The sequence below is a fragment of the Stegostoma tigrinum genome, chromosome 10 (genome assembly GCF_030684315.1).
Source record: "Stegostoma tigrinum isolate sSteTig4 chromosome 10, sSteTig4.hap1, whole genome shotgun sequence".
Classification (NCBI taxonomy): domain Eukaryota; kingdom Metazoa; phylum Chordata; class Chondrichthyes; order Orectolobiformes; family Stegostomatidae; genus Stegostoma; species Stegostoma tigrinum.
This window is the reverse complement of record NC_081363.1, coordinates 80,357,267-80,370,037: the sequence shown is the minus strand read 5'-3', so window position 1 is coordinate 80,370,037 and position 12,771 is coordinate 80,357,267. Positions and strand designations below refer to the sequence as shown.

At 46.4% G+C, this 12,771-nt stretch overlaps 1 protein-coding gene across 4 annotated transcripts in view; it reads left to right on the top strand.

The window, feature by feature from the left end:
* Window positions 1-12,674, top strand: part of plekhh1 (pleckstrin homology domain containing, family H (with MyTH4 domain) member 1) — a 138,988-nt gene extending 126,314 nt beyond the window's left edge. For all 4 annotated transcript variants that reach the window (XM_048538191.2, XM_048538194.2, XM_048538195.2 and 1 more), the window contains 4 exons: window positions 1,482-1,611; window positions 4,128-4,214; window positions 6,768-6,914; window positions 9,442-12,674. In XM_048538191.2, the coding sequence (XP_048394148.1) occupies window positions 1,482-1,611; window positions 4,128-4,214; window positions 6,768-6,914; window positions 9,442-9,615 (538 nt within the window). In that variant the 3' untranslated portion in view covers window positions 9,616-12,674. The remainder of the gene's footprint in view (window positions 1-1,481; window positions 1,612-4,127; window positions 4,215-6,767; window positions 6,915-9,441) is intronic.
* The last annotated feature ends 97 nt before the right edge of the window (window positions 12,675-12,771 follow it).

Here is a 12,771-nt window from a genome sequence, read left to right as displayed (position 1 = left end):
TAGCCAGAGACTATTTCCCATGGCAGAAATGGCTAACACGAGGGGTCATAGTTTTAAGCTGGTTGGAGGAAAGTATAGAGGGGATGTCAGAGGCGGGTTCTTTACACAGAGAGTTGTGAGAGCATGGAATGCGTTGCCAGCAGCAGTTGTGGAAGCAAGGTCATTGGGGTCATTTAAGAGACTGCTGGACATGCATACGGTCACAGAAATTTGATCAATGGTGGGCACATCGTGAGCTGAAGGGCCTGTTCTGTGCTGTACTGTTCTATGTTCTATGTTCTATTGGACTGAAAGCAGTGTTGACTTGGTTAGGAGACTGGCTGGGTGATTAGAGCAGCAATGATGATGATGTACTCACGGGATGACTAGTGGTGTACCGTAATGATCTGGGGTGGGGCCCGAACTACTCGCTATTTATTCTTGTCTTGGCTAACACAACCAGAAAACCACATATCCCTGTGCAGTAGTTGTTTAAGCAATGTAGATGGGAACATTAATATATTTATCGAGTGGGAAAACTGTGCCTGAGTGTCAACTTAGGGAAAGTGCTGTTGAGCTGCTGTTATTCATACTGTAGTACTGTATAACAGTCGCATATTGTGTGTTGGCATTGTCCTGTATCTGTGCAGACCACTGCCCCTCAGGAAGAGTATATTGGTCTTTGAGAGGGTGCTGTAACTATGGACCAGAATGATTACTGGGCTTAACAAGCTCAAATTATGAACACATACTGAATACAGCAGAGTTGTATTCCGAGATAATGGGAACTGCAGATGCTGGAGATTCCAAGATAATAAAATGTGAGGCTGGATGAACACAGCAGGCCAAGCAGCATCTCAGGAGCACAAAAGCTGACGTTTCGGGCCTAGACCCTTCATCAGAGAGGGGGATGGGGGGAGGGAACTGGAATAAATAGGGAGAGAGGGGGAGGCGGACCGAAGAGTTGTATTCCCTTGAGTTTTGAAGATGGAAGGTATTTAAAATATTTAAAAGATTCAGCAAGGGATCTACACCATCTGCTTGTAGCAGTGAGTCAAGACCAAGAGAAGATACACTTGAAGTTAGATGAAAAGATCAGGAGTTAGATATGGGACTACTTTTTCCACAGAAAGAGCAGAGCAGTCGAAATCCCACCCCGGAAGGCCAAGGGATGCGACCCTTGGCGTCTATAGGCAGATGGTTGTCTTTTTTTTTAACAGGATAACCTCAAGCGACATGGAATGACAGCGGGGGAATGGAGTTCAGATCAGCCATGTTCTGATTGAATTCTGGAACTGGAGAGCCAAACAGAAACCTCCTCCTGTTCCAAATATTTCCAACAATCCGAGAGGAGTCAGCAAAGGGAGGGCAGGGAATAATGGCAGGCGAGGGGGCAGTGAGGTGAAGGTAGTGGGTTTACGAGGGTAGACCTATGCCTGCACTTACCTAGATAACCATGGTGCTGTTTCTCTTTGTGATATTGGCCATCTCTACTCAAACAGGCGACTGGCAGACACGCTGGCCACCAAGTGGATGCTTCTGAGGGGTTGCAGTGGAGCTGACTGCGTAAGAATCTACTTGACTGTCGCCCGCAAGTGGCCACTCTTTGGAGCAAAGCTCTTCACGGCAAAGGTAAAGTCTAAATGAATGTAACGACGGACACAATGGACAGGTGGAAGGAAAGCTGCCTGAGGAGCTAGGATTGAGTAGGATTTAAAGATCATAGCTGAGCCTCTTCGTCACCAAGACTGCATACTTTCATCATCCATTTTCTGCTGCAACTGTCATCACTGCTTACCTCTCAATTCAATCACCAACAATTTCCCAGGCAGCTTTCAGCCGAGCACACAGAAGCAGGTCACTTCGCCCAGCCCATCCCTGCTGGTGTCTATACTTCACTTGGATTCCCTTGCACGTTGCCCCCATCTGAATTGACCTCTGTTCCCTTCTGCCTCATGTCCAGCGTCCCCTTATTTGCATCTTACAGTACCCTCTGTAAGACCTGCCCCCACCCCAACACCACCACCCACCCACACCCCCAACCGCCAGCCCCCCGACACCCGCAGACCCCGCTGTGCAACATTTATTGCCAGGCTGAAGCATTGGACGCAGTGGTCAACAACAAGCGACTGGACTTACTGTAGAGTTTACGCTGAGGGAGCAAGGTGGTCAGAGAAACAAGACTTGACTTAGTAGCTGCCATCTGTCACCTTTGTGCAAGCCTTATGCCTTTGCAGATTGAAGGGTGGTGGATGCCTGGAACGCGTTGCCAGCGGAGGTGGTAGATGCAGGCACGTTAGCGTCTTTTAAGATATATTTGGACAGGTACATGGATGGGCAGGGAGCAAATGAACACAGACCGTTAGAAAATAGATGACAGGTTAGACAGAGGATCTTGATCGGTGCAGGCTTGGAGGGCCGAAGGGCCTGTTCCTGTGCTGTAGGTTTCTTTGTTCTTTGAAGAGGCTAACTATGTTGAGGCTTTTAATTGGAAAATCAGGGTATGACAGAAAAGCAGATAACAATCAGAATTGCCATTGGTAGCAGGAGAGGTATCTGATAAGGAAGTGTTCTGTCTCACAATGGCCATCATATCACCATGAGCATCTTTTGAAGGCAGCTATATTTGTGTGGCATCTTCATGAGTGTCTTCATGTCCATTCACTGAACACCATGGAAAGACCATTGTTCTGTTCATTTGGCTGTCTCCAAATCAGATCCCGGTATTGTAAACCTCTTCTACAATTTTACCAGAGCTCGACAGCCTTCTTAAAGTTTCCTGCACAGAACTGGCACGAATTCCTGGATGAGAACTCAAGCAATTTACATTGTTGTAACATAATGACAGTGTTACATAATAAAGCTTCTTTAAACTCAGCAATAACTTAGATTTCTGGAGTCTTGAGTGATGGTTGTGGTGTGACTAAGGATAGAGGGTTAAATGTGCAGGAGAAATGGGTTTTGCTTTGTGGGACATGGCCACAAATACTGGAGAAAGAAGGGGCTCCACGGTTAGGGTGTCGGGGAGGGGGAGGGGGAAACCAGTATAACCAGAGAACTGGAGAGGGCCTTACACTCAGTGGTGGAGGTGAGGGATCAAGTTGGGGAGCATGTGATAATTTAACAGGAGAGAGCAAAGTAAGACAGCAGATTGCAAAAATGGAACTGACGACTTAGATAACGCAGTATGGAGCTGGAGAAGCACAGCAAGCCAGGCAGCATCAGAGGGGCAGGAAAGTTGACGTTTCGGGTTGGGGTAGGGACCCTTCTTACAGAAATCCCCACCACTCCCTACCTGCCCTCACCCATCACCATCCCACCTACCTTCCCCAGCCCCACCCCTCCTCCCTCTATTCATTTATTTATTTATTTCTGAGCTCCCTTCCCCGCCCCCATTTCTTAAGAAGGGTCCCAACCTGAAACGTCAACTTTCCTACTCCAACTGATGACTTTAGTGTGGAAGGAAAGGACAGTTTACAAACTTCAGAGGCTGCCACCTTTGTAGAGGATTATTATTAGAGGATGTGAAAATCATAAAATGATCCTTATCCTGAATGAGGGGGTGTTGTAGAACCAGACAACAGTCTTAAAATAAGGAGCAGGCCGTTTCGCACTGTGGTGAGGAGGAATTTCTTCACTCAGAAGCTGCCGAATCTTTGGAATCCTGGGCTGTGGAAGTTCAATCATTGACAGGTACTGGACAGATTTAGAGAAATTGAGGGCATCGAGCGATATGGGGATGTTACAGGAAGTTGGCAGTGAGGTGAATCAGCTACGCAGAGCTGAATAGCTGAGCGACCTCAAGGGGCCGAATGGCCCACTCCTGCTTCACGACTATTGTAATATTGATTTTTTTAACACTGCTGGCCTCCACCAATTTTCCATTCTGTGTTTTTCTTCTCTCCCTGCTAATAGCCAAACCATGCTGATATATTCCAGAGTCCAGTATAGCAGAGTGTCAGCTACTTTTTCTCCTTGAAGTATAGGACTAGCCTGAGTATATGCCAGGCAAGTTAGTGTGACTCAGTGGAGGAAATAAACAATCCTGCTGTAGCTTCTTTCCAGGCTTTTTGCCCTTCCCATAGAATCGCGTGATGCTTTTTTGCCTCTCTGTGAGACTCTAACCAATCCTTTCCATCTGTCTCCAGCCAGTTGCCCCCTCACTCCTTGACGAGAAGCCTGTGTGGTTAGCAGTGAATGAAGATGGTGTCAACATCTTGGAATGTAGCACAATGGTATGAATCCACTTTTGCAGATACTAGGTAACAAAGTAGGCCCTGTTTGAATCTGTTGCACGCTGACAAAGAGAAAGTGGGTTTGGTACGATGGTACATCATCCGCGTGAGAACATAATGATCCTATTCCCATATATGTATGTGCGTGTGTGTGTGCGTTTGTGTGTTAGACCTTTGTAATGAGGAAAATATTTGCTCATGTGGAGGCCTGCTGCACCTTTGAAGATCAATGGTCAGCCTGGGTGACTATGTTCTGATACAGTTTCTGTGGCCACCAAGTCCTCAGAGTGGTTCTTGGACGTGGTGCTTCTGGACCAGAGGCAAGATGCTACCACTGTACCACATGATCTGTCCCAATGTACCTCTTAAAGCCAGTAGAAGCAAGCTTGTCCTGAACTTGTAGGCTGGCTCATGTCAAACAGACCCTGACCTGGGGTAAGATTGCTCAAGTTTAATATAGGTCTAACCCATGAAGGGGTATGAAACATCGCCCTCTATCACTGTCTCCCAGATACAAACTTTTATTGTAATGTCAGCCTCAAAATGCCTTGTAAAACAGAAGGCAAACTTAAAAGAGAGATTTGATGTAAAATTCGCTAGTTTTTTTTTCAGACATCAGCACAGATTGTCAATAAAAACCAAAAGAAATGTGAATGCTATAAACCAGAAGTTGCTGGAAAAGCTCAGCAGATCTGGCAGCATCTGTGAAGCATTAATGTTTCAGGTCAGTCCTGAGGAAAGGTCACTGGACCTGAAATGTTAACTCTGATTTCTCTTCACAGATGCTGCCAAACCTGCTGAGCTTTTCCAGCAACTTCTGCTTTAGTACAGATTGTCAGTTGGATTTATAAACCTCATTAGTGGTTTATTTAATCTCCAAAACTATGTTAATGCACTGGAAGATGCTTAATAATTTGTTTTTAAATGCCAGCTGTGAACTTTGCATGCATTGAGCAAGGAACCAGCCATTGTCATTATTGATTGAAATTGCTACTGACTTACAGAATGAAACCTTACCCACGTCTCCTGGCTTAATGCAATAATACATTAAGAAAATGCTGATCCACAGTGCAGTAACATAACTACCTACAAACTTGAGTTATTTAAATTACGATGGGGGCAGTAAAGTTGATGTAAGCAGGTGAAAAGTAATTGCTAGCTAAAGATCTCCTGATCAATCCAGCCTTGCCGCACAATTTATTTTATCTTTGTTATCACTCTATATACACTCTCCTTGCCAAAACTTCTAAAGATTTCCACAACCAATTTTAATCATCAGTTCGATTTGCAATATTCAGAAATGAACACGTAGGTGGTTAGCAAACAGTACAAGTGCGCACCATTGTTTCAGTACTAATAGATGGCAATTTCTGATTCTCCACGACTCTCAATGTGGGGATGGGTCTGGTGATGCACTGGTGGTTACACCATCTGAGCCAGGGGGTCCCACGCCGAGACTTAGTGAGCTTGGAAGGTGCGTCATAGCACAGATTCACCCACAGAAAGGTAGTAAGAGTGGGAGAGTTTCTTGGACAACCAGAATGTGAGGTAGCTGCAGTGGAACAGCCACCTCACCTGCAAGGAATCCCCGTGCAGGTTCTGGGCAGGAGCTATACTTCAAAGCATGAGTACAGTTTGCTTCAAGTGACTGCTGCTGAGAATAACGCCTGAGGATATGCCTCAAAACCCTACGTGGTAAACAGTACAAATCAAGAAATAATAATAAGCAGGCGGCAATATATAAAACACACAAACTATAGTTTGGAATTGAAAGGCAAACCAGAAGACAAGGAGACAGTAGGAACCGCTGATGCTGGAAAATATGAGATAACAAGGTGTAGAGCTGGAGGAGTACAGCAGGCCAAGCAACGTCAGAGGGGCAGGAAAGCTGACGTTTCAGGTCGGGACTCTTCAGAAAAATGAAGACAGGTATTTTTGTCAAGCATGAATCATGAAGAGAATTGAACAGTGGGAGCAGGGCTGCAGTGACTGTAAGTGAGGTGCTGTCAACAGCGAGGAAATAAAAATCACCACAAAACCTGGTGTTGCAGAAGGGAAGGGAGGTGCAGAAAGCTGAAGATCAGGCCCAACGATGGGAATTCATCTCCCCGAGGGCTCCCGTACAGCCTGAGCCAAAATGGGGAAAGACAGCACTAGGATTGTGACCCCAGCCACCACCCCCACCTCCTCATCTCCAGTCTTTCCCCTACAGGAAACTGTTCCAGCTGCAGTGAGGCTAGTTAACAGCGCTGCTCCCCTGTACAACCAGGTCATCGATCATAAAGCAACCTGATCCGACCTGGTTTCCCTCAGGAATACCAGCCGCGGAGGGGGGTGGGGGGAGAAAAACATGGACTTTTCATTCGAAGTCCCTCGTGAGACCAGATTTGGCAACGAGGTTGCAATCAGTTCGCAAGGGCTGATATGTCTGCATGATAAAACAGAAGCCCACACATCGATCCGTGACTGTACAATTTCTGGTCACTGCGGAGCAGCAGGTGAGCCCGGGCCCAACCACTACTGACAGAAGGTCTCCTTTTGTGTTGCTTTCAGCATCCTGTGGTAAATTATCCCTATCCCTCGGTCTTGACTTTTGGAGGTTGTCGCGATGACTTTATGATTGTGGTCAGCAAAGCCAAGGATGGGAACCCAGTGAAAACCACCGTTGAGAAACTGGGGTTTGCCATGGTGAAGCCTAAGGTAAGGAGCTTTTAGACTGATCACTCTGTTACTGAGATACAGAAAGCTTTCTTATCCCAGAAACCTACAGCACAGGCAGCCAGCCAAATCACCTGAGTCTGATACTAGCTACACTTCCAAAGAATTACCCATTGAGTCCCTCTCCTCTGCTCTTAACCCATTGGCCGGTTACTGTTAGTTTCCTTTTTGAGTATGTGCCATATTTCCTTTAGAATCCTTGGATCTGCTTTCAACCCCCTTTGAAACACTGGGTGCCCGATCCTCATAATCTGCTTCACAAAAAAAATGTCCTCGGCACCCATCTCTGTTTACCTTCAATGCTACCTTCAATTTGTTTAGAACTAGAATTAGGTTTCATTGACACACGAACTCAAGTACAGGGATACAGCAGTACAGTGAAAAGTGTATAATCTCCCCATTCATGGTGCCTCCTTAGGTACAAAGTAGAAAAATAAGGAAATAAAGTTAAGAATTCATCATAAAGTAGGAAAATAAAGAAATAAGGTTAAAAGTTCAACATTGCAGTCCTTCTTAAGTGCTTAGCCATTCTGGACTTCCATTCTCCACAAGGGATCCATCTCCCTGTGTTCAATGCCGCTGCAGTTACCAGGAGACCTCGGGCTCGCTCTCCTGTGCATTAGGCTTGCTCTCTTCCTCTCCACGACACGCTCTCACTGTCCCCTTGCACCCTCACCACCACCCCTTGCACGCTCTCGCTCTCCGTCGCGTTCGGCTCTCTCGCTCTCCTTTTGTGTTGGGCTCACTGTCTCACAGTCCTCCCGCTCTCATGCCACCATTCCCCGCCCACCCCCCACCAAACTTCCACACCGTGCTCTTGTTCTCCTCCTGCTCTCTCACTCTCCGCTGTGCATTCTCACCGTCCCCTGCACTCTGTCTCACTGTCCCCGTGAGCAGGCTCGATCACCTTTTCATTGGGCTCACTCTGACCGCAGCCCTCCCTCCCTTTGGAAACAATGTCTCCTTTATTTCTTTGATTGAAAAGCATCATGATCTTGAACACCTGTATGAAATCTTCCCTTCACCTTCTGTAAGACAATCCCAGATTCTGACTGAATGAGATGCTAATCTGTGGACCTATTCCTGTAAACCTCCACTGCACCCTCGCAGAGCTCTGACATCATTCCTATGGCTCCAGAATTGAGCATAATTCTTCAGCTAAGACTTAACTAGTGATTAATAAAGGTTTAGGATAACTTCCTTAGCTGAAAGGGAGGCAGGCAGAAACAAATGACTTCAAATGATTGTTTCCAGAAGCAAATCCAGGAAATGTTATATGTTGCAAGCCAGTTTGAATAATTGAATTATCATTCTACCGGCAGCTTTGCTGGGATTTGAACCCATGTTCCCAGTGCAATAACCTGAGCTTGTGGGATTGCTAGTCATAAAGTCATACAGCATTGATACAGACGCTTCAGTGCAACTTGCCCACGCTGACCAGATATTCCAATCTGACCCAGTCCCATTTGCCAGCATCTGGCCTATATCCCTTCCTATTCGTACACTCATCCAGATGCCTTTTAATTGCTGTAATTGTACCAGCCTCCTCTGGCAGCTAAAACCATACACACATCACCCTCTGCTCAGGGGAAAGGTTTCTCCCTTTATCCCTATATCTATGAAAAGGTTACCCTTCAGTTCAGTTTAAATCTTCCCCCTCTCACCTTAAACCTGTGCGCTTTTGTTTTGGATTCCCCTCCCCTGGGGAAAGACCTTGGTTATTCACCATATGCATGCCCCTCAGGATGTTATAAACCTGTACTGACCCCTCAACCTCCTGCGGTCCAGTAAACAAAGTCCCAGCCTATCCAGCTTCTCCTTATAACTCAAACCCTTCAAATCCTGCAGCATCTGTTCTGAACCCTTTCTACTTTAACAATACCCTTGCTGTAGCAGGACGACCAGAACTGGACACAGTACTCCAGAACAGGCCTCACCAACATCTTGTACAACCTCAACATGATGTCCCACTTCCTATGCTCAAAGGTCTGAGCAATGAAGGCAAGCGTGCTAAACACCTCCTTGAGGACCCTGTCTACCTGTTGCGCAAATTTCAAAGAAATTATGTATCTGAATCCCTGAGTCTCTCAGTTCTACAACACTACCAAATGCCCTACCATTAGTTGTTGAGGTCTTGCCCTTGTTTGTTTTGTTCCAAAATGCAACATCTCACATTTAACCAAATGAAACTCCATCTGCCACTCAGGACTGTTAATATTTAAAGAGGAAATCCATAATGATGAGCAAAAAACCGACAGAATTTCGCCGTAAAGTTTCATGTTCTTCAAACTTGATTGTGACCTGAGCTTTCGTAAAGCTGGATGGATTGGTTTAGTCAAAATGTCAAAGACTTTTGATTCTGGAACCTCCCAGCTTCGTCTCGTTGTGACTTAGTGAGAAGATGAGATCACCCCCGCCAAGGCCTCTCCTGTTGCGAATGTTCCACGGGTTATTCCTGAGTGGTAGAAAATTTTTGTCAAGTTCTTTTTGTCGTTGTTGTGTTTCCCAGATCCTGGAGTTGACCCTGATACTTGCCAGCTACATCAACCACAGCAACTGTCACTCGTCGTTGGCCTCACCTAATCCTCCACCCGCAAGCCTCTCGGGCAAGAAACTGTGGGAGATCGACAGCAAGCATTTCCCAAGTATGACGCGGACCACACAGGGTCCCACCCTGCTCTGAGACCCCAGCCCCAAGCAGTGGCTGAAGACACAGTGCTGTGACCCTGGCTACCAGAGGACAAACCACTTGGACGATCCAAATGGTGCACGGATCACCATTCGGACCTGGACCCTCTCTATTGCAGCCTGTACTTAAGTGCTCGAGTAGCGTTTAGACTTGATTTCTTTGTTGTTTTGATAGTTCGCAAATTTCCACCGTACACCTCACGTGAGTTCAGTGTGCCAGTCCCAGCAGGCTCCATGCCATCGGTGCTAAGGCTGGTCCGTACGCAGTAAACCGAAATGGTGCAGGCTGTTGGGAAGGGCACCTGCTATCAGGAAAAGCACCCTGAGCTGGGAAAGGCCTTTCTCCGAAGCTGTTCCCTCCTTTTATCCCATTCCGCCTAAGGGTTGAGTCGTCTGTAAACAAAGCAGCACCCACCTCCTATTACATTCTGGTGGGCTTCAGCACACAAGGGCAAGGTTGTGACACAGATTTTGTTACCAGTAAATTGGCTGTGACTCCAAGGTTGTAAGGTTCTCAGCAGAAGCCAGAACCCTTTGCGTAAGAACGAGAAATGGATCACAGCAGCAGCAGGGCCAAAGACCTCTTCTTTCAGGCATCCTGGCACTGTCCTTTTGTCAGGCAAAAGAACCATCAGTGCAGTCAGTTAAAGTTGCACTGGCACGTTAACTGAGGAACAACAGCACCCGCGTCTACCACGCTGGCCATCTGTCTGTGCGGAGGTTGCACATTCTCCTTGTTTCCTCCCACAGTCCAAAGACGTGCAGGATAGGTCAGTTGGCTGTGCCAACTGGGTGAAGATTGGGTGGATTAGCCTTGGGAAATGCAGGGTTACAGGGAAGGGAGGTGGGATGCTCTTTGGAGGACCGTTGAGGACGCATTGGACCGAATGGCCTGTGATTCTATACCAATCTGCACCCGCCATAGGAGTCTGCACCCACTACTCCTTCAGGTCCTACTGTATGAATGTGTTAGATTTGTAAAGCTCATAAAGCCTCAAAAGAATACACTGCTCTTGTTAAATTTGGTTTCAGGCTGTCATGTAAGCAGGCTGAGTATGTGCCATTTTGAAGGATGCCCAGCAGCAGGAGTCTCCCTCAAACGCATGCCATCACAGTGTGAATGATGCAGGAGTGACCCTTTGAACATAAAGCATGCTGGTCACAGAGTCTAAGTATTTTTGAAGTTCCCCAAACTGAAGTTCAATGTTACTTACAGACAACTTTTGATTTCGAGCTCAGGTTTTCAGTCAGCATGAACATGGGAGTGAATGATGGGACCATAGAGTCCAGGCGAAGAGTCAGTCAAAGGCTGTCATTACCTCTAGGAAGATGAACCAAGGCAGCCTGTGGACATCTCTTCTCCATAAGTAACTGCTACCTTGAGAAAGTTGAGTTGGTGGTCCTGGTCATTTCCTTGCTTTACTGAGGGTTGCTTGTGCCATTGTAGCTACCTCAGAGGGCAGACATTTCATGCGGGTCCATCAGTGAACCAGTTGCTTTTCTGTTCCTCTGTTCCAACCCAGCTTTCATTCCAGACCCCTCAGTTGGAGATTTTGCAATCATGCCCTGTGCCATTACCACTAAATAAAAACCGAAATAACTGCAGATGCTGTAAACCAGGAACAAAAGGAAAGTTGCTGGAAAAGCCCAGCAGGTCTGGCAGCACCTGTGAAGGAAAAGACAGAGTTAACGTTTCGGGTCCGGTGACCCTTCCTCAGAATCCCTTTCCAGGAAAACCCTTTTCCCAGTTCTGAGGAAGGGTCACCGGACCCGAAACATTGACTTTTTTTTTCCCCCCTTCACAGGTGCTGCCAGAGCTATAAGACCATAAGACGTAGGAGTGGAAGTAAGGCCATTTGGCCCATCAAGTCCATTCCGCCATGTAAATCATGGCTGATGGGCATTTCAACTCCACTTCCCTGCACTCTCCCCGTAGCCCTTGATTCCTTTGTGAGATCAAGGATTTGTCGATCTCTGCCTTGAAGGCATCCAACGTCCCGGCCTCCACTGCACTCTGCGGCAATGAATGCCACAAGCCCACCACACTCTGGCTGAAGAAATGTCGTCTCATTTCCATTTTAAATTTACCCCCTCTAATTTTAAGGCTGTGCCCACGGGTCCTAGTCTCCCCGCCTAATGGAAACAACTTCCTAGCATCCACCCCTTCTAAGCCAAGACCCTGCTGAGCTTTTACAGCAACTTTTGTTTTTTGTGCCATTACCACTATACCTGGTTCCACCAGGATCAGTTACATTCCGACCCCATTGCTGCTGCTTTTAAAACCTACAGCCCTCATTGAGTTAAAGCAGTGTCCCTGGTGAATAATGTCACTTGACAAACCACACCCCCAACCAAAACCACCTGTTCCACCCAAATGACCCCAGTTCATTGGAAAACGTCCTTTGGTGCACTGATAAAACGGTCTAATGGTGTTTGTGGTTACCTACTGCTGCTGGTTTTGGCTTAGCCTGTTCTGTTACATTTACGATGCACAGTGAGATTTGTGTGGAGTGTAACACCCAAGGTTTTGGGGAAAGAACAGTATCCTGTTTACTGTTGGTGTTAGGGGAACAGGCCTGTCCAGTGAAGACTACGCTAGTGATTCCTTCACGTAGAGCTGCGGGTGAACCTTGTCGCCAGTAGATGTGTAGCATTCTTTAACCACTTAGTTCTTTCACAGAGACTTGAAGATGACGTTTTTGTTCGAAGATCGGTATGAAGCCTAAACAGCCGATACAGAACAAATAACATTCTCACCAAGCAAAGAGTGTTGTCCCTGACGATTGTGAGTGTAAATACACCACACTGTATAGTATATTATTGAATACTTGAATGTGACAGGGACAGACCCATTTCTGTGAATGGTTATGCCCAATGTTCTGTACCTCTTATTTATTCTAACCGTTTAAGTGAACACTGTGATTTTCACACTTAAATTTGAGCAGTTGCCTGTATTTTGGGAATCATGGTGTGATTTAAGAGGGTAATACTGGAATGTTCCCACACACCCTCCATCCATGACTGCTAGTAGTCAAAATAAAGTGCTAACATAAACATATGTGTCTACTATCATTACTCAAAGTGTTCCTAACCATTACCAATTAGTGCACCAAATCCATATTTAACTGATGTGTTAGATAATAGACATATT